Source organism: Meles meles, chromosome 11 (genome assembly GCF_922984935.1).
Source record: "Meles meles chromosome 11, mMelMel3.1 paternal haplotype, whole genome shotgun sequence".
In the NCBI taxonomy this organism is placed as follows: Eukaryota; Metazoa; Chordata; class Mammalia; order Carnivora; family Mustelidae; genus Meles; species Meles meles.
In genome coordinates, this window is record NC_060076.1 from 98,065,611 (window position 1) to 98,085,826 (window position 20,216).

A 20,216-nucleotide genomic window follows, 5' to 3' on the forward strand; every position below is an offset into this window, starting at 1 on the left:
TCCATCGTCTGAGATAGTACAGCTTTGCGTCCACAAGGAAAGAGGGCGTCTGGCCTGCGCATCTGCAGATTCTTCTTTCATGGATTTAAAAATGCACGTTATATTTCTGTTACTGAAATGCAGCCTACGACTGGCGCAGTGCATTTCAGTGGTATGTAAACAAATGCGTGTGGCCCGTGTGGAGCTCCGGCTTTGAAATACTGTTTTCTGTCCCGACTTGTCCGGAGCCCCCCCGTTTCCTGAGTTGGAGGCTGGCTGTAGACCACAGACGGGGAGCAGCCACCCGGCTCTTCCCACCCCGCGGGCACCTGCGCCAAGTGGAAACAGTCCCCGGACGGCTCCCGTGCTGCTTGCCCCGGCCAGGTCACAGACAGAGCCCTCCGGAGCCTCGTGTCTCCGAGAAACGCGTGCCCTGCTTCAGATTTGAGAGCGGTTTCCTCTCAGCATCCTGCCTCGCTTTCACACAACTTTGTTGTTCCCAGCGTGTATGTTTTGTGGCGTATATAACTGGATGTTGGTCACTGTGTAGTTTTAATAGACTTCAGTTTTGCTTTTTTCTTCAAAATGCTGATTTTCCCAAGGGCTGAAGTTAACCACTGTGTGTTGTTTCCACCTTTCCAGGAGTGTCTGTCATTTTTAACACATAGCAGTGAATATCTAGATGGTGAAAAGGTGACTCAGAACATACACAAATGGCTGAAAAGTTGCTATCACCGTCTGCCAATGCCAGCACCGGCTCAGAGCGGCCCAGGCACAACCAGCAGGAGCCCACAGAAGTCCAGATTCTATACACTGAAGAAAGGCACTAAGACATTTAATTACTATTTTCTAAACAGACACCAAGAATACTACCCAATGTACGCAAAAAAGTCAAGAGACTATTCTGTTGAATATATTACACGTGCAAATAGACTGGTTATCAGGAATGTAGGTTTATTTCATTAAAAAATAAAGCAAAAGATTCATCCCCCAAAGAGAGTCCTGTATCCTTTAAAGCAGCAGCAATCACAAGGCACGTTTGTACGAAATACTCCAGCAAAATAGAAACTAAACATTAAAAAATAGGTTTTTCAAACATTGAGGACCATTTGTTAGTATGAACACACACTATAAAAATGGCATTCTTACACATTTTCTAAACAATTTTATTCCTTTACCTTTACTAAGACAGGAAACAATGGTGTAGTATTTACGCACCAGCCATGGCACCCAGCACAAATGTTTACACCACCGAACCTGGTTTGCTGGAGAAAAAACAGCTAAAAACATTATGTTTAGTGCGTTCACATTTTCAGATATTTGAAATCCATAAGCTAACAGGAAAAGTAAATTTCCTTCACTTAGAAAAAGACTGTAGTTACATTTCCTCAGGCAAACCCACTCCGCAAAAAAGGATATATTCTACTACATTCAGGATATTCTAAAATATCAAGGACATGATTTCTATTCTGGGAAGATCACAGTGACCCTCTTCATAAAACAGATTAGAAATCAGCACATAATAAATGTGAAGGTCAATTATATTAAAATAAAGCAGTACTCGACTTAAATTATTGATCACTTAAGAAATACAATGACTACTCACTCCCTGGTTAGAGATGTTAAGATTAGCTATTAGAAAAGGTGTAACATCAATATTTAGTGTCTATAAAAATTTTGGGATTCAAATATATGACAACGAAAAGTTTGTCCTAATCACACAAAAAGTGTTTCCTTCTACACTGGCCACCGCTGAGCTGTGCAGGACGAGGGCTGAATGAGACGCAGCTGAGTCAGACGCTCAAGAACGGGGCTGTGTCCCAGCCGGACGGGCACTCCTCCGAGCACACGCTGCAGAGACGTGGTTCTAGGGAACGCTAAGGAGTGCCGCACGCTCTCTGCTACTGGAGGGAGAAGAGATGGACCGAAGCTCCATTTTTAAACAACAAAAGAATATAAAATACCAGTGCACTAGAACACTTAAGCAGTCCTAAACAGCACAATTTAAATACCAGTTATCTGCTCTCATTAGTTCTCTTCTTAAAAAAAAATCAGTTCCTGGGCTTTAAATGTGTTTCCTTTTTAAAACTAGCCAGCATTCTCCTCGCGGTTGGGTGGCAAGTCCGCACCCATGTAGCGGGCGGCCACCCTGCAGGTCTCCGCAGGCCCCGCCCAGGTCGCAAGGCAGAGACGCGGAGGCCGGCTCCAGGCGGCCGCCCAGCAGGCCCGAGGCCCCGGCCTAGAGCAGCACAGCCTGGGCCGCCTCCTTGATGGCGTGCGCGGCTCTCTCCAGCTCCTCGTCTGTCTGCTCCACCGTGACCACAACCCTAATGCTGAGAAACGACACAGGACATCATCAGATGAGTCTCCGGCACCCGTTTCGGCCCGTCCAGTGCTGCCAGGACGCGGCACGACCAGCCGTGGGTCTGCCGTCCACAGCCCCGTCCTCGCCGCCGGCGCAGCACAGCAGGGACTCTCCTACCCGCAGGCCTGGATGCGCACCAGCCGGGCACAGCGTCCGCCTCTCCCCGCCCTCACCGTCCTCTCCTGCCCCGGCAACACCGGCCCGAAGCCGGAACTCGGCGTGCTCAGGTCAGTGTCTGCGCCCCACGCCCCCGACAGTCCCCACGCCCCCAACAATTCAGTCAGTCCCGTGAAGCTCCGGGACACTGAGGCAGTGCAGCAACGGTTGCGTTTTCAGGAAACCGAAAACCACGACTATCGCTCTGACACGGCAGTTCTACGTCTTCTGCCCCTCGCCCCTCTGCAAACGCCCGTGTCACCCCGGACACGGTGCTGGGCTGGGCAGGGAGCGCTGAGGGCACAAGCAAGTGGGTCCTGTGCCCCGGAAACCCGGAGTCACAGCTCCGCCTGCGTGCGCTCGGACGTGAGAGGGCAGGACCCTCAGGGCACCTGTGAGCTGCCGCCAGCGGACGTCCAGAAGCCCCATCTGGACCTCTGCGTCTGCACAGTGCTCGGGACTTGTGTCGCCCTGGACCCCCGGGCCCTTCCCCGTCCTCCAGGGCCCTCTGGCTCGTCCCCCTCAAGCTCATGCTCTGGCCCTCACAAGCACCAGAGGGTCTGCACACCACTGCCCGCCCTGCTAGAAGAGGCACCTGCAAGTCTGACATACTTGACCACACTTGAGGCTGGAGCACCGCCTGCTCTTGGCCGCTGGAGCCGCTTCCAAGCGGACCTCTGGCTCCACCTCTGGCCTCTCCGACCCCGCGCTGCGGCCCTGAGCACTGCGGCCCTGAGCACTGCCACTCTAGGGGTCTCCCCCTTCAGCTACACGGGAAGTGCTGAGGAACGAGCACCGATTTTATGTCAGGAGTCCAAGTGCTCGCTCCCACGTACGGCTTCTCGAACCTCTCCAGATCTTCCCCATGGCTCTGTTCCCCCGGGGCGTTTATACGTGTCTGCCAGCTCAAGAGCCACAGGGCGCTCCGGCCAGCTACAGGGTCAAGACCACTGTCCGGACACGCCCTCCCCCAGAATGGCCCTCATGGCGGACAGGCCGGCACAGCGCGTGCAGCTTAGGGTCGTGGCAGATCTCTGCAGACCAGAGCTCAGTCCTGGGGTCTCACACACCTGAGTTAACTAAGGGAGTACAGTGAGTCCTGGGGGCGCTTTACAATGAAAAATTTTAAAATGGCTCATTTAAGAACAGAAAACAGATGATGTACTATATCGTACAGGACATACTCTTCCTTATCCTGTGATAGCCTTTCAAACGTCTCCCCAACAGAACACATTTTTATTTTTATATCAAGTTCTGAAAGTAGGAAAAACGGGTCCAGTCACATTGTAACGTCCACCAACCTTGGAGGCGGGAGGCACTTCTCTTCTTTCTCCAGGTAGCGAGCCTGGGTTAAGGCGATGCTTCTGTCCATGCACTGTGGAAGAAGAGGGACAGGTTTGCAAGCTGGGCTGTGGACACTGTGCCCATTACAACAGGAACGGACTCTGAAATGCTACCCTTCACTGCAGCGCTCATTCATTTTTCCAGTTACAACTGTGAGAAGGCAAAACAGCAACACCAGGATCCCATCCTGAGCAGCCCCGAGCGGCATGACCGTCCTACGGCGGCCTCTGCTCCACGCCGCCCAGGGCACTGCGCCCGCCATGTGGCCGTCCGGCACTGTGAGGCAGGGCCAGAGCCACCGAGACTCCACTTGTAATCTTACTCCATTCAAAGAGCCACAGGTGGCTAGGACTGTCCGTTTTAAGCAAAGCGGAAGTAGGACATGAGGAACAGAGCCAGCAAAGTCCTGGACGCCATCCCGAAGTCGGACCGCGCAGTACAGACCACTCCCACTCAAACACCGGCAGTTCCTCTCATTTCCACCCCTACTTTCGAGCAGGTCCTACCAGGCTACAAAACTTTGGTGTCACCCACCGTGTGCGTCGCTTTTCCATACTGTAACCATCTGTCAATACTTTTTAAAAAATTCAAACATTCTCTCCCAAAATAAAGTATAGAAATCAGACTGAAGTCACAGTTTATCGGGGTTTCTTTTCCGGAGATGAAAATGTTCTGGAAGGAGGGGGTGTACAACCTTGTGAGTGTGCTCACAAACACTGGACTGCAGTACTTTAAAAGGGGGCACTTTTTGGTCTGTGAATTATAAAAAAGCATTGGTCAGAGCCAGGGGACCGACAAAGGAAGGAACACGCATTCCCCGGCTGGGCAGTGCGGGTGTCGGCCCGAAGAGGGGCCACGCCATCCGCGGCCAGGCTGCCCTCCTGAGGCGACACACACCCCCGGAAAGCCCCAGCAGGCCACATGGCAGACGCTGACCGACGCGGCAGCTGGAGCGTGCGTGGAGGAGCTAACCCAAGAACATCTGGACCGGCTCTGCTCCTAGCCCGGGCCAGCTAAGAAACATAAACCATCGCTGTCTGCAAAAACAGGGTCTTGTCCAGCCACTCAAAAAGCACTTGGCAAGAGCTCCGTGTTCTGCAAAGCTCACGCGAGAGTCTCCGCTCTCCGGCACCAGCAGTGAGGCAGAGCTCGGGACAAGGACGCAAGGACAGAGCTCTCTCTTTTTTACGCAAATGCAGTTTCCAGACTGTGTTTCGTCCCTCCCCGAATGCCCCGCTCCCGGATACAGCTCTCATGAGTATTTCCTGGAGACGGCCGGTCTCTGGCTGGGGCCTCTCACGGAGTCTGGTCTCCGTGAGCTGTGCAGACTCTGGTCCTCTCTTCTGTTCTCAGGACGAGCGACAAGGACGGCCCGCGTCTCCGATGCTCTTCTCGCTCACCCTCTGCAGAGTCTCTGGCATCAGTGGAAGGAACCCCGCTGCCGGGGTGTCTCACGTGGAACGAGCGTGCTGGCAGCAGGACGGCCCAGGGCCCGCAGTGTGGAACCGGGACAGATAGCCGTCCCGAGCGGGGGGCAGGTGAAGGAGACGGGACTGACGGGGCTTGTGGCTCCCGGAGGCGGCTGTGCAGAAGTCCACGTCCGGCCCCGCACTGGACAGTCTCAGCGCACAAGCTCGTCCGTCACAGAAGTCACTGTGACGGCTCTGCCTTGTACCTCCATTTAGCTTGCACTTAATTTACACACAATCCTGGTGCCGCACGTAAGCATGGGGATGCTGCACTTTCTCTCACGTCTGTGTGTATCGAGTGACATCGTGGTCCAAGTGCCGAGGTGGTAAGGTCCTCTGGGATGCTTCACCGGGAGAGGGCGACTGTCTTTCTTCACGCTCGCAGAGCCGAACCCGAGGGAACGCCTGTGCCATCTCTGCCCTCGGAAGGCAAGAGTCACTGCACCCTGACTGCCCAGCATCCCACACACATCCTCAGTGAGGAACCTCAGATTCTGTGTCAGCTTTCGTTTCTACGACGACCGACTCCAGAGGGCCTGCATGACCCCTCCATGATGCGTCCTTCTAAGTGATTCGGTTCACACTGCAGGACGCAGGACGGCTGACGCAAGCTGGGAAGCAGAGGCTAACGTCACCCGCGTCTCCATACTGAGTAGCCACGGGACCAGGGACAGAGGCCTGCCTGCTTGGCCACAGCCAGGCAAAGGCACACAACGGAGGACAGCCATTACCCTGATGCCCGGTGGCCTGGGCTCAGAGCAGAAGCCCCTGGAAGGAACCGTCAGGACGAGCAGGACAGGGAGGCGGAAGGCAGCTTGCTTTCGTCCTCAGGTGTGTGCCAGCTGGACCCAAGAGTCGGGTAAAGGCAGGGCCCCCCACACGCTCGCTCACGGTGCTGCCTGGCCACTTCCGATCCTCTGTGAGGGGAGGACAGCAAGGAGCCGTGCTCTGCACGTGAGCGGGCCCGGCTCCAGAGACACAGCTCTACTGAGCACAGCCAGGCACGTGGTCTTCCCCAGAGAGGCACTTCTCAGTTAGTAACAAAGTTACAATTAGTAGTAAAACCACTCTCAGGAGATATTTAAATCAACCTCCAAATTAGGCCTGGTAAAGGAGCGAATGGTCTGTCTTCCTTTCTGGTTACAAGACTATTCTGACCTGTCTGCGGGTTACGCCCGGGGTTCAGCCCAGACAGCTGTCCACTGCTCTGTGGGATCATCGTGACTCATGACGCCACCCCCCACGCCTATGTAAGCCTGGCTCTGGACATGCTAAGCGAGTGGAAGGCTAGCCAGTTAGACACTTAGACACTGCGTGGGTTCAGGGTAGAACCACATACTTACATGATTTACAATCTCCTGAAGCAGTTTCACGTCGCCTTCTCGAGAGCCGGTGCTGTCTGTTAGCTGTAGGTGAAACGCTGGAGAAAGGGACTCCCCCACCACTTTTAACCCACAAATGCTGAAAGGAAACACACACACAAGCGTTAAGTCCCTTCTGGGCACAAGGATGTCCCACATCTAAGTAACTGTCAGACGTCTGCATTAATGAATGGAACGGCAGCTCATGGCTTTCCCAGAAAGCGTCACGTGGCGGCTCCAGCCCCGAGAGGGACAGCTGAAATTCACGCTCCTGCCCAGGCTCGCCAGTCCAGATCCTGCTGCAGGGCTGCTCTGGGAGTGTGGAAGGGACACGATTGCTGGCCCGCAGACACCACTGGCTCACTCCCGCAGGCCGCTCCCTGCTCCCTGGCGCATAGGCCCCCTCCTCCCCTGCCCCTCTCCCTACACTCTGCAGCTGGTCAGGAAGCCAAGTCCCAGCCTGAGGACCGCCTCCTGGGGCCTCCCTCCCAAATCCCTCCTCTAGGGAAGCATCTGCACTCTTGTCTCCCATTACTGTTTCCTTCATGACTCCTTCTACTGATAATGTGCCTTTGTCCATTATCTCAGTCTTTATTTGTATATCGTCTTTCCCAAATTACAGGGATGACTTCTGGCATTAAAAGCACTGCATTTTGACCACCAGAAGTATGTTTAGATTATACAGTTCCCGTCTTATGGCATGTTTTCTGTTAAGTTGTACTTGAATTATGACTATTTTCATCCTTCTTAGGATTTAAGAGCACAGACATCTGTAGCTTCTCAGGTGGGGAGAGAGATTTCCTTAGGGGTGAAATCCTGTATTTTCAAATGTTTATCATAGATGGCAAGAGAACCGCAGAGCACAGGTTCATTCAAAGTTCATTTTTATCTGATACTAGTAATAGTTTGAGCTTTGACTCCTCTCCTAGGCTACAAATGGTGCATATGACTACTTGAAATTGAGCTAAACATTAAGAAAAATTTTTTTTAATTAAAAAAAAAAACACTTTTACTTACTTATTTGAGAGAGCACACCAGCACGAGCAGGGGGCGCAGAGGCAGAAGGAAAAGCAGACCCCCGCTGAGCAAGGAGCCCGATGTAGGACTCGATCTCAGGACCCTGGCATCGTCATCTGAACTGCAGGCAGACGCCTGACTGACAACCACCCGGGGCCCCGAGCCAACATGTCAGATCACTAGCTAGCTGCACTTAGAAAGCTCTGCTTCTCCCTCAGGATGAGATTAGCACAAAAGGTACTTCGTAGCACATTGGACTCCTTCAGCACATTCAGGACTCACCAAGCTTTACTGAAGGACTACTGGGCGCCAAGCATCATGTGAGATGCCAGACGCCAACTTTGACTGCCTTTAAAACCACCCATGAGCACTGCAATTGTGTCCCCTTTCCTTAAATGTCATCAATCCTACTAGGACCTGTCAGTAACCAGGCTGCAGAACGGTGCCCAGAAACACTCTATAATCAAATAGGGGTTTACTCCAGAAGGCAAGTACGGTTTAACACCAGACAAATTAGAACGATGTAATTCAGCAAAAATCTATGATTTTTTAAAAAGCCTCCAAATCTAGGAATAATCTGATAAATGCCACGTACAGAAAACGTTCAGTATGAAATTTCATACTTACTGAGGAAATGCTCTCGTACTGGGAATGACGGGGCCATCGCTACTGTGACAGAAGGTGTCAACAGTGCGTCAGCGACCTATGCCAACGCAGGAAGAGAAGAACTAAGATTCTAAGAAGCTGGCAGGAAGAGAGAAGCACAGGACTCTTACATACGTCGTCACGAACAGAATGAAACAAACCACCAGGAGTCCGGAAAGACTGCTGCAGAGCAGATCATGAGGACAAAGTGCAAAGTCCAGAGACGACTGGCTACAAGGAGAAGCGACAACTGGCTAGCAGCTAGAGAAGGTGGGGTCTTCGAGGGAAAGAGGCAGTTAAGAGACAAGACGGTGGAGTGTACCCAGTGCTAATCAAATGACTCCGGAAAGGGTGACAAAAGAGAGGGGACAGGCAAAGGTGCTGGGCCCTTAATGGGGAAGAGCTATGATGGCAGGAGACAACTTCTCCAGTTGTAACTTGACGGAAGACTGGTTGGGATGCCCCTGTGTGTACAGATTTGTGAAAGAAGAGGAGGGAGTCTGAGTGAAAGCAGCGAGGCCAGGCTGTGCGCTGACAGTTCGAGGAGTGCGGGCGGGGCCTGAAGACCTGGGAGGGGACAAAGGTGGGAGAGAGTGGGGAAGGTGGAGCGCTGGCCTTCCCAGGTGCACACGCTGACACGACTAGGCAGAATGAAGGGCCCCGAGTGTTCCTGAATTTACAGTGACTCGAACATGCTGTACTGTGTTGGCATATTAATGTTTTATAAACCCAGTCGCTGGAACCAACATGGATAGTATCTCCTAACCATAAATCATGCAAGAAGAACCTTTGTTACTACCGTGCAGACACACCCAGAACTTTAATTATTTCTGCCCTTGCTTTATCTGGAACAGCTGTGATATGCTCATTTACTCACTGTCCTGGTCCTTTTGAAAAGCCTCCAGCTTCCACACCTGCCAACAGGCAGGACTTCCATGACGGAAAAGACATGTTTCCACCTTAGGAAAGGCAAAGGAAACAACTCGGGCAACGTGAAACCTTCTGTAAGACCAGGAATCTGCATGAAGCTGTCACCCACCGGAGTTTTCTTCTCCATTCCAGAGAAATCTTAAAGAGTTTCTCTTGTGTAGTTAAGACAAACACAAGTAAAAACTCCTAAGTTTCATTTCAACTTCACCTGTTTTTCTTGTATTAATTTAAAATAAAACTTAGTAACTATTTTCCAAAAATTACGGCCAGTATGAACCCACTGTCAACTAATTCCATCGCATGTAACGGTATCATTTTATCTGTACAAATGCGGAGCGATTCTCCGTTTGCCCGAGCGTGGGAGCACGTTTGGTGGTAATTTTCACCTTTATACTGTACGTATCACTATAATATTAGTGAGCTTGTATCCTTTTTAGAAAAACAAAGTCATGGTTCTTCAACCACAAATGGACGTTCTGGCTTCAAGCCCACAGACAAATCTGACTGAATGGAGTTTCTCCTTTTTTAGCTGTAATTCAGTTGAAATGATCTAAGCCTATTAAATATACTCAAAACCAAGAAGGTGACATTCAAAATTTTTCACTAGTTGTTTAAATATGGTACAGACAGACTTTAAGTTGGTTGAAAATATAGAAAACTTACCCTTGTAAAGCTTTATGAATTCGTTCGCACTTTTCCTTCAAAACTAAAAAAATACCTGCATGAAAAAAAATGCACTTGATAGTGTATTCGGAAGATCTGATATTACTAATCTACAAATATTTTTTAAGATTTTTAAAGGTCATCAATGTAAAAGGCCGCAAACCCTCCTGCAGACTACTAGCACACAGACAGGAACACTCCTGGAGGCCCGAGCCCTGGTCACTGGCAGCCCCTCACCCAGTGTCCGCAGAGTCTGGGAGGAGGTTCTTCACAACAAAACAACGGCTCTTGTTCTCATCAGATTCTACAAAGAATCTGGCTATTAAAAGGGTACAAATATATTACCTTCTGGACCCTAACAATTTGGTAACATATAAACACTGTAGTAATGTTTTCTATCTTTTCCTTGATATCTACATACTTTATCCATGGAAAATTAAAAAAATAAAATATCTTAGCAAGAGGCAGGAGCGCCAGGCCTTCTGAGAAGCAACTTATGAATGTGCACCCAGAAACATTCATATTTCCTGATTCTCTGAACTAAAACTGTTAAGAACTTAGGAATTTTAAAAATTCTACATTTAGAAACACCCAGTAAGGCTTGCTTTTCATTTCTGTTTTAGGCTTTGTGAGGAGTGCTATCAGAGCCTAAAGGCACATTTGAAATTTAATCAAACTGGCACAGTAAGGAACCTTTAACGGTTGGTAACCGGGTTGGGCCTTAGCACCAACTCATGAGTCAAAGACTGAAGGGAAGCAACCAGACAAGCTATAAATCGTATTACTGAGAACCGGCAGCGCACTTCAGCTAACTTCTCAGTGACAACGAGCCCAGAGCTGCCCCTCCTTCTGGCACTGCCGGCCATCCTGGGAGCCAGCCCTGTTCTGGCTCTGGCTCGCCTCCTGGGCGGGGGAGCAGCTCCACACGAATTCCTGAGGCTGGAGGACGTCTTCACCGCCATTCTCCCTGGGAATGCCGGGCACCGCCATGCGGAGGCACAGCTCTGGGTGGTAAACACTCTCCCTCTAGCTAATTCCTCTGAGAGCACGCCAGCAGGCTGGCTGACGTCCCCTGCAGTGCCTGGTGCCCTGGGTTCAGAAGATCATACCTGGATTCTCCTCCATGATATTCAGAGCCTCGATCGCAGCGGCAGCCAACAGCGGGGGGAGCGAGGCTGAAAAGCAGTACCCCTGGCCGGAAAGTCGCTGAGAAGAAACGCCCAAGTTAAAGACACAGATAGGCTGCTCTTTCTTTTTGGCTAAAAAACTTAAGGGCAGGGGGCACCTGGGTGGTTCAGTGGGTTAAGCCACTGCCTTCGGCTCAGGTCATGATCTCAGGGTCCTGGGACGGAGCCCCGCATCGGGCTCTCTGCTCAGCGGGGACCCTGCTTTCCTCTCTCTCTCCCTCTCTCTCTCTCTCTCTCTGCCTACTTGTGATCTCTCTGTCAAATAAATAAATAAAATCTTTAAAAAAAACAAAAACAAAAACTTAAGGCACCAGAGCTGCTCCATCTCCGACTGGTGTGTACAAACATACAGTGCCAGGATCCACGCACGCACACAGTTACACTTGTGACTCAAATAAGACTTTCTTAAAAAGGGAGATAATTTCGAATGTAAATACTGAGTGATTCTACTAATAATTCAACTTTTAAATAAAAACCGTGGTAACCCAAGTCAGAATGAAATTCTGTGACTGGAAATCACATGCTGATAACTTCTCACCGTGACCAGAGCGACAACGAGTTTCAGTTTCTGCTTGTTTTCCAAAATGAACCCACCTGATGGTCAATCACAAACGACCTGCCACAGCAGAAACCTCCAACAGAAGCGAGGGAATTCTCCATGTTGGCGCTGATGAGATCGATATCATCAATCTGCCAAAAAAGTGCAACCGCAGGAGTCATTCCTCAATTTAAAGAAAAGTTGAAGACCGACGCCAAGCCTGCAGACAAGGGTTATTAGCACTGGTCACGTCAACATCTCGGTCAAACAAAGCACCCCCCTGCAAACAAAGGATAAGCCCCACAGAATTCACCGCTACGAGGAGAGATGCTTCGAAGTGCACCTCTGGAAGAGGCTCACTTCACTCCTTCTGGCCGTTTCACACGCACGACTCAGTCACAGCGGCAGGACAGAGAAATTAAAAGAAGATGAAATCCAAAACTGCTTTGTACTAAAAATACTCAGAGGAATAAAATAAAGTGGCCCAGCTGGCCTTCCCCCAGAAGGTGCTTGAGATAACAGAAACACATCGATCATAGTTTTGAGCATTTTATCCCTACATTCAATTTACCTTTCAACTTTTCGAAAATGAAACCAATTACTCTGTGCCCTGTGGGCTTCTGAGTCCCCAGCATCTTCTCAAGTCCGTGCCCCATTGACCCTCACCTTCCGCAGCAGCGCCAAGGACCACCCCAGACACACGGCAGCCATTCAAAATCACTCACTGATGGCTGTGACGACAGGTGGTCTGAGTGCATCTGGGGGTTCCTAAATGGTCCACATACCCAACAAGGAAATCTGTGCACTCTTTTTTAAAAAACCTCTTATTATGAAAAATTTCAGTCACATAGTAAGTACAGAGGATAGAGAAACAATTCTCACCGCCAGACTGAGTAACTACCAGCTTGTGGACCATCGCTCACCTGCACATCTAGCTCCTTGTTGCCCTCACCACTTCTCTGCAGCAAACCCCAGACTTCACACAGGTCCAGCTGTAAACGTCTCAGTGTGCATTTCTAAAGGATACGGACCGTTCCAAAACCACAGTCACAAAACTATTATCACATCTAAAAAGTGAAAAATTTCTTAATATCGTCACAAACTCCGTGTTCGAACACCTGTCTCACAAAGCTTGTTTCCTGCAGTATGTGCTGGAATCAGGGCCCAAATAAGGCCCATATATTCTGCACTTTTCCTCACTGCATTTATCACCAAATGTCAGTCTGTCTTTGAGGACTATGTGTCAATCTAACTTTGTGTGATATTCGTCCGGCTCTCCACTTTTCTCTGGACTGTGCTGGTGGTGGGATACAGATAACCTCTGATGATTTTTCATGTTCTTTAGTTCAACTCCTTAACACAGGTTGCAAAACTTTTATGCACAGGATTTGCACGAAAGTTCCCTCATCCCCACCGGTCACACAGTAGTGGGTGAAGACAGGTCCTGCAGACAGGCTGACGTTGCTTTGCCGAGGTTCCAGGGGCAGCAACCATGAAGACTCGGGCAGCTGGGGCTCCTTTCCCACCAGCAAGGGAACGCATGCCCGACTCGCTGCAGCCGTCTGGAGCTCGAGGCTGTACACCGTCTGTGCCCGCACTGCTTCTGACCCTCTGGAGAAAGCGTGACCGTCTGACACGCACAGAGGATTCAGAATTATAACTACTGGAGAGTGTATCCTTCCACTGCCATCATGGTATTTTCTAAAGGACTACTTTAGGGAACTCTCACTGATCTTAAGAAAAACATGTTCAAATGCTGCCGAGTCAACACACCACATGCTGTGAGCAGCCACTGTGAGCTCACGGTCCCGCAGCCCGGCTGGCCTGCTCCTGTCTGGGCTGAGCCACATGACAGACCCGGAAGCGGCGGGCCCTGCGCAGGTCCGAGGAGCGCCGCCTCGTGTCCGTGAGACGCGGCCGTGGGACGGCACTGCGTGCTCCGCGTGAGAAGTGCCCCAGACGAGAACTTACACTGATCCCGAAATGCTCGGTGACGCCTCGGCCGTGCTCCCCTAGGACTCCGAACGAAAGGCTTTCCTCCAGAAAGATTCTTGCTTTGTATCTGTACTTCAGTTTCACCTAAGTGGCAAACAGACGTAGCTTTAAACTACTGACGACCAGCGCACCAGACCGTACCTGGGAAGACAGAACTGACCCTAAAATGGAGAGGAAATAAAAGCACCACGGGTGTTCCTCACAGACCTCAGGGGTCTGTTCCTGCGCATCGGCCACTTGCTAAAGGTTCTTCGTGGTCAACACCCGAGGCCTAGGGCAGAGCGGCAAGAGCCCCGCACGCGCCCAGCTGCGTCTGACCGCCGCTTCGGCCCGTGCTGTAAACGAGTGTCCTTCCTCAGGGCTTCCTCACTGCCGCAGTTTGCACTTGGTGCTCTGGCTGGTGATGGTGCTTCAGATGCCCGAGCACAGAGCACAGCGCTGAAGCGCCGTCTAGCGTCTCACGGGGAGAACAGCTGTGTTGGATCAGCTGCAGGTCAGACATCAGTCACAGCGCTGATGGCCCCGAACTCAGCGTAAACAAACCAACGATACACATGAAACTGGGGCGCCTGGGTGGCTCACTCGGTTCAGCGTCTGCCTTCAGCTCAGGTCATGATCCCAGGGTCCTGGCATCGAGACCCGCCTCTGGCTTCCTGCTCAGCAGAGAACCTGGTTCTCCCTCTCCCTTTGCCCCTCCCCCCCGCTAAATAAAATCTTAATAAAAAATAAAAAAAACAAAAGACCCTCTAATATGTGTTAAATAAAGTGTCTTTGAACAAAAAAGACAGAAAATGAGGTTAGATCCTGAGTGACTGATGGAAATGCTGTGACCAAAGGCAGAGGATGAGAAGCTCCAGCCTCAGGAGCCACAGTTCGTTATCTGCAGCCCATGTGCACGACGTAACCACACGCGTGCACTCTCTAGACCCACCTACCAGCGGCCCGTGGACAACACAGGCTTGAACTGCACAGGTCTGCTGAGATGTGGATGTTTTCCAATAAATACAGGCCAGCACCGTACATGTATTTTCTCTTGCGTAGGATTTTCTTTTTTGTTTTTAAATTTTTTTTAAGATTTTATTTATTTGACAGTGATCACAAGCAGGCAGAGAGGCAGGTGAGGGGGGGGTGGGGGCAGACTCCCCGCTGAGCAAAGAGCCTGAGGCGGGGCTCGATCCCAGGACCCTGAGATCATGACCCGAGCCGAAGGCAGAGGCTTAACCCACTGAGCCACCCAGGCGCCCCACCATATGGTTTTCTTAGCATCTTCTTTTGAGGATAGAGTGTCTAATCAAATGACCTACGAAATACGGGGTGATCAGCTGTTTATGTCACAGGTAGGGCTTCCAGTCAACGGGAGACTATTAGCAGTAAAGGTTTTAGGGAATCAGAGTTATGTGGACTTTCAGCTTTGTGGGGTAGTGCCCCAACCCCTGCATTGTTCACGGGTCGACAGCACCACGATGACAAAGACGGGCTGAACTTCAGATGCTCTAAATTTAACTCAACAATGCAGACACACAATGCCCACTTTTAAAGACAGAGACGTTAAGGTATTATGAATGAAGACATATACTGTACCTGTTAGACACCGGTTTGACCATATGTAAAACTCCTGAGGAAACGTGCATCATTCTTCCCTCAGCGGCACTGTGTTTTAATCTGAACTCATGGCACTTTTTTTTTTTTTTTTTTTTTTTTTTTTTTTTTTTTTTTTTTTCTCATTTTATTTATTTTTTCAGCGTAACAGTATTCATTCTTTTTGCACAACACCCAGTGCTCCATGCAAAACGTGCCCTCCCCATTACCCACCACCTGTTCCCCCAACCTCCCACCCCTGACCCTTCAAAACCCTCAGGTTGCCCCAACCTCCCACCCCTGACCCTTCAAAACCCTCAGGTTGTTTTTCAGAGTCCATAGTCTCTTATGGTTCGCTTCCCCTCCCCAATGTCTCATGGCACTTTTTTAAATTCAGGAAAAGCTTTCATTAATATGCCTTTCCATCTATCTTTCTCTTTGCTTTTGGTCTCAGAAGAAAGTCTTTTCCCAGCAAAGGTTTAGATGTGTATTTATCTGCAGGTTCTTCTGTTACTTTTCTGTCAGCACAGCGGGACGCGGACACACGCACGCCTGCGTCCAGCGTTCTCCCCACAACGTTCACCTGATCCACCCCGAATCGCTATGAACGGGATCAGTTTCACGAGTGAATTAAAGTACAGTCATTATCAACCACTAAAATTTCGGTGGATTTTTATTAACAATGGATAAGCTAATCTGGGGAGAACTCTAACTTTTCAGTACTGTTTCCATCCATTAACATGTATGGAACGTTGTATGAGTGAGCAATTTCCTAAAAATCAGGTTTTGGAAAATTTCTCATAGTATTTTGACAACACTGGCACACACACAGACCAGTGCAACAAAACAGAATCCCCGAAGTCAAACCCTAATCTGTATCCCGTCATCCGGACATACTCCATGCTAATACGCATCCCACCTGTCCCTCACACTGTGTGTTCCGCCGCAGGCGTGGGTGCGGTACCCGCCCGCCAGCTCTGCTCCCCACAGCCGCAGTGTGGCCACGCGATGCTGCTACTTCTGGGCCACCGCCACCCCGATATGCTTCTACCGGCCTTTGGCGTGAAAATAAGAGGAAAACGGATACATCTCTTCCAGGATATTTAAAGAGGTATTTAGATTTCCTCAAGAAACAGTGAAAAACTTTAAAAACAAGACACGAAACCCTTATTCTGAATCCCCACTCAACTGACAGACTCAGACTCCAGCTCAGGCTGAATGCAAACACGGTTCACCGTAGGAGAACCTCGACTCTGTTAACAGGATGAAGGAAAACTCCACGACCGACTCACCAACTGATGCAGAAAAAGCACCGGACAGAATCCAAACCCGTCGTGGTATAAACACACAACACACCAGGACCAGGGGGAACTTCCTCAACCCGATAAAGGGCATTTATGGAAAACACGCCGCTAATATCACAGTCAGTGGACGCAGCCTGAAAAGCTTCCCCTCTCGCCACTCCTAGTCAACACCGTGGGAGGTGCCAGCCAGAACGGTCAGGCAAGCAACAAAAATAAGAGTACAAGACATCCAAAATGGGAAGGAAGAGGTAAGAGTATCTCTACGCATAGATTACAGGAGCTTACATACAGACTACTCCATGATACAAGATCGAAACACAAAACCAGGGGTGCCCGGCTGGCTCAGCTGGCAGGATCCAACTGTTGTGAGTTTGAGCCCCATGCTGGGCATAGTGAATACATTAAAAATAAAGTCTTAAAAAATAATAACAATGAAATAAAAAATAAAAAACCCTATAAAATCAGTTGTATTTCTGTAAACTGGCAGTTAACAATCCCTAAAACAAGTCCATTTATCACAGCATCAAAAAGAATAAAATACTTAGGAATAAATTTAACCAAAGAGATGTCAGACCTGAGAGCGAAAAAAAAAATGCTGAAAGAAACTACAAAAGATCTAAGTAAATGGGAATATTTCTGTTTTCATGGATTCAAGGACTTAATATCATTAAGACAGAAATACTTCCTAAAGCAATCTACAGATTCAGTACAATCCTGATTCAGTACAATCCCTATCCGAATTTCAATGGCATTCTTTTTTTTTTACAGAAATGGAAAAGCTGATCCTAAACTTCAAAAGGAATCTCCAGGAACTGCAAATAACCAAAAACAATCTCAAAGTTGGAGAACTCACACACCTTGATTTCAAAATTTACTATAAAGCAAAGGAATTGAGACTCTGTGATACTGGCATAAGGCTAGACATACAGACGACGGAACAGACAGGCGCGTCCTGAAAGCCAGAGAGGCTGTCTCTCTGTGGCCAACAGACCAGGACCACCCAGTGGAAGACAACAGTGCCTTCAGCAGCCGGTCCTGGGACAACTGGAAACCACACACAGAAGAACGAAACTGGACACACACAAAAATTAAGTCCAAATGGATAAGATGGGGCGCCTGCGGGGCTCAGTTGGTTACACGTCTGCCTTCGGCTCAGGTCATGATCCCAGGGTCCGGGGATCAAGCCCCACACTGGGCTCCCTGCTTGTGGGAAGTCTGCTTCTGCCTCTCCCTCTCCCTCTGGGCTATCTTTTTCTTTCTCTCAAATAAATAAATAAAAACTATAAAAACAAAAACAAACAAAACACCAAGATGGATCAGGGCCCTACAACAAAGCCACAACTACAAAACTCTCAGAAGGAAACCCAGCGGTGTATCTTCATGACTCTGGATTTGACAACAGATTTCTCAGCGAGGACACCAGCAGCACCAGCAACGAAAGACTAGACAAACAGCCTTCATCCAATTACAGACTCCAGCGCACCAAAGGACACAAATCAAAGAAATGACAAGACAACCTCCAGAACTGTGGGGGAAACACCTGCAAGTCACGTATCCGGTAAGGGTCTAGTATCCAGGACATGGAAAGAACTCTTGTAACGTCACAGTAAAAAAACAAACAGCCCAGTTGGAAAATGGGCGAGAGACTTCTGAAGTCTCGTCCCCAAAGACACAAAAGAGCCAGACACACAAGACGTGATGCCATCGGTCTTTGGGACGTGCCATCACAACCACGTGCTCCACACTTACCAGCGTGGCAAAAGTCGGAAACAACAACCGAGTGTCGGTGAGGCTGCAGGGAAACCCGCGCCCCTGGCACCGCGGGCGGGGCACGGGGTGTAGAATGGTGCCGCCCCGGAAAGCCGTCCGGCAGGTGCTCAGTAAGTTAAGCACAGACTCAGCATTTGATCCAGCGACTGTGCGGCCAAGAACACACACGAAAGACCGAGAACAGGGATGCAAACAAGTGCTAGTACGTGAGCTCACGGCCTCCCTCCAGCAGCCAGAGCGCGGCGGCCAGCCCCATCAGTGCAGGAACCACCAGCGCGTACCCACAACGGACTGTGACTCGCGCTACGAGGAACGCGGGACTGGTGCGCGCTGCACACCGGAGGATCGACGAAAACACGGGAAGTGGAGGAAGCCAGACACAGAAGGTCACAGACGGTACGATCCCGTTTATCAGAAATCTCCAGAATGGGTGAATCCACAGAGACAGAAAGCGGACTGGTGGTTGCTGGGGGCTCTGGGCGGGGGAAACGGGGAGGGACTGCGTAGCGGCAGGGGCCTGCTGGGAGAAATCCAGGCAGCTGACGGCCGCGTCACACGGAGCCTGTGCCAAACGCCAAACCGCGCTCTCTAAAATGGCTCATTTTATCTTGCGTGAGCTTCACCTAGTGAACGAGAAATCTTGCAGTCGTGCTTTCTAAAACGGTAGATCGCTTTTCCTGTTAAAGGAGCTGTTTTGGGGCGCCTGGGTGGCTGGGTTGGTTAAGCCTCTGCCTCCAGCTCAGGTCAGGATCTCAGGGTCCTGGGACTGAGCCCCACCTTGGGCTCCTGCTTCTCCCCCCCCCCCACCCCTCCCCACGGCTTGTGCTTTCTCTTGTTCCCAAATAAAGTAAATAAGTCTTTAAAGAAAAAAACTGTACACTTGTAAGTCAATTACACCTCCATACAGTAGGTGTTAAAAAGCTGCGTCTTGATTATTGCTTAAAGACCAGGTGGGCAGGTAACGCTCATCTGCTTCCCAGGTACGTGAGCGCCCGTTATGCGAGCAGCGCAGGTGTTCGGCAGGAGAAGTGCATGTACCAAACCGCCCGCCCAAGTACTGCCGTGTTGCTGAGCGTCGGCTTACCAGCTCCGGGAGAGGACAGATGGTCCCTGTGTTCATATACAGCCCTTCCACGACGATGAAACGTCGGGTGACCCGAGCCTTGCGAGGATTCTTTAAAGGGGAAAAAAAAAAGACACTTTAAATCTCAGTAGCGGCAAACCAGAATCTGTTAGAAGTTCCCTACTCTCCACCCGACAAAGTCTATCGTCCGAGTACGTAAACCAACAGGCAGTCCGGTGAGTTTCAAGTTCAAGGTTTTAGACCCTGTTATTCTGAGACTAGTCTTTCTTTTCCCATGTTTTCCAGTTCACTCGCTCCGTAAGGTGACCACACACCCGCATGCACACACGCAGTTTAGGTGCTCTGAGACCGCCAGAGCACAAACGAAACCCCCCACACCCACAACGACTGAGACTGCCCCGGGGAAATTTCTGGGGAGATGGGCACATTTTAGGGCACAACGGGCCATGATACCTGGATTATCCACTGGTCAAATGTATGGCCAGGATTTGTTCACTCCGACATCTACCAGGTTTGCCTAAAGCAGAGCTACGGTGACGACGGCAATCACAGACGGGCGGGGGGCGGGGGGTGACGGAGGCTCCGGAGGGGCTGACGGAGGCACGAGACGGGCACGAGGCTTCTCATACTACTGCATCGCCTCTGAATATGCCCGAGATTTTCCATGATAAAAAGTTGAACAGACAGACCCTGTTCTTCACCTACCCAACAGCAGATAAAATCCTTCCTAAGCACCAGGTCAAGTAAAACTCCATCATGACCTCATCCAGGCACATGTGAGGCAGTGGCGGAGGCTACTTCTGACGACACAGAACCCTCCTGCACCCGCTG

The 20,216-nt window shown here is 50.2% G+C and overlaps 1 protein-coding gene across 2 annotated transcripts in view; it reads right to left on the bottom strand.

The window, feature by feature from the left end:
• Window positions 1–1,450: 1,450 nt before the first annotated feature.
• The window catches only part of SPTLC1 (serine palmitoyltransferase long chain base subunit 1), a 47,145-nt gene continuing 28,379 nt past the window's right edge, over window positions 1,451–20,216 (bottom strand). Inside the window, exons 8-15 of one of the 2 annotated variants that reach the window (XM_046023010.1) lie at window positions 19,386–19,475; window positions 13,626–13,733; window positions 11,711–11,806; window positions 11,039–11,135; window positions 9,930–9,984; window positions 6,657–6,774; window positions 3,802–3,875; window positions 1,451–2,312 (exon numbers count right to left, since the gene is read on the bottom strand). In XM_046023010.1, coding sequence (XP_045878966.1) covers window positions 2,219–2,312; window positions 3,802–3,875; window positions 6,657–6,774; window positions 9,930–9,984; window positions 11,039–11,135; window positions 11,711–11,806; window positions 13,626–13,733; window positions 19,386–19,475 — 732 coding nt within the window. In that variant the 3' untranslated portion in view covers window positions 1,451–2,218. Of the gene's footprint in view, window positions 2,313–3,801; window positions 3,876–6,656; window positions 6,775–9,929; window positions 9,985–11,034; window positions 11,136–11,710; window positions 11,807–13,625; window positions 13,734–19,385; window positions 19,476–20,216 lie in introns of those variants that run through there. The other variant, XM_046023011.1, reaches the window with a different exon arrangement.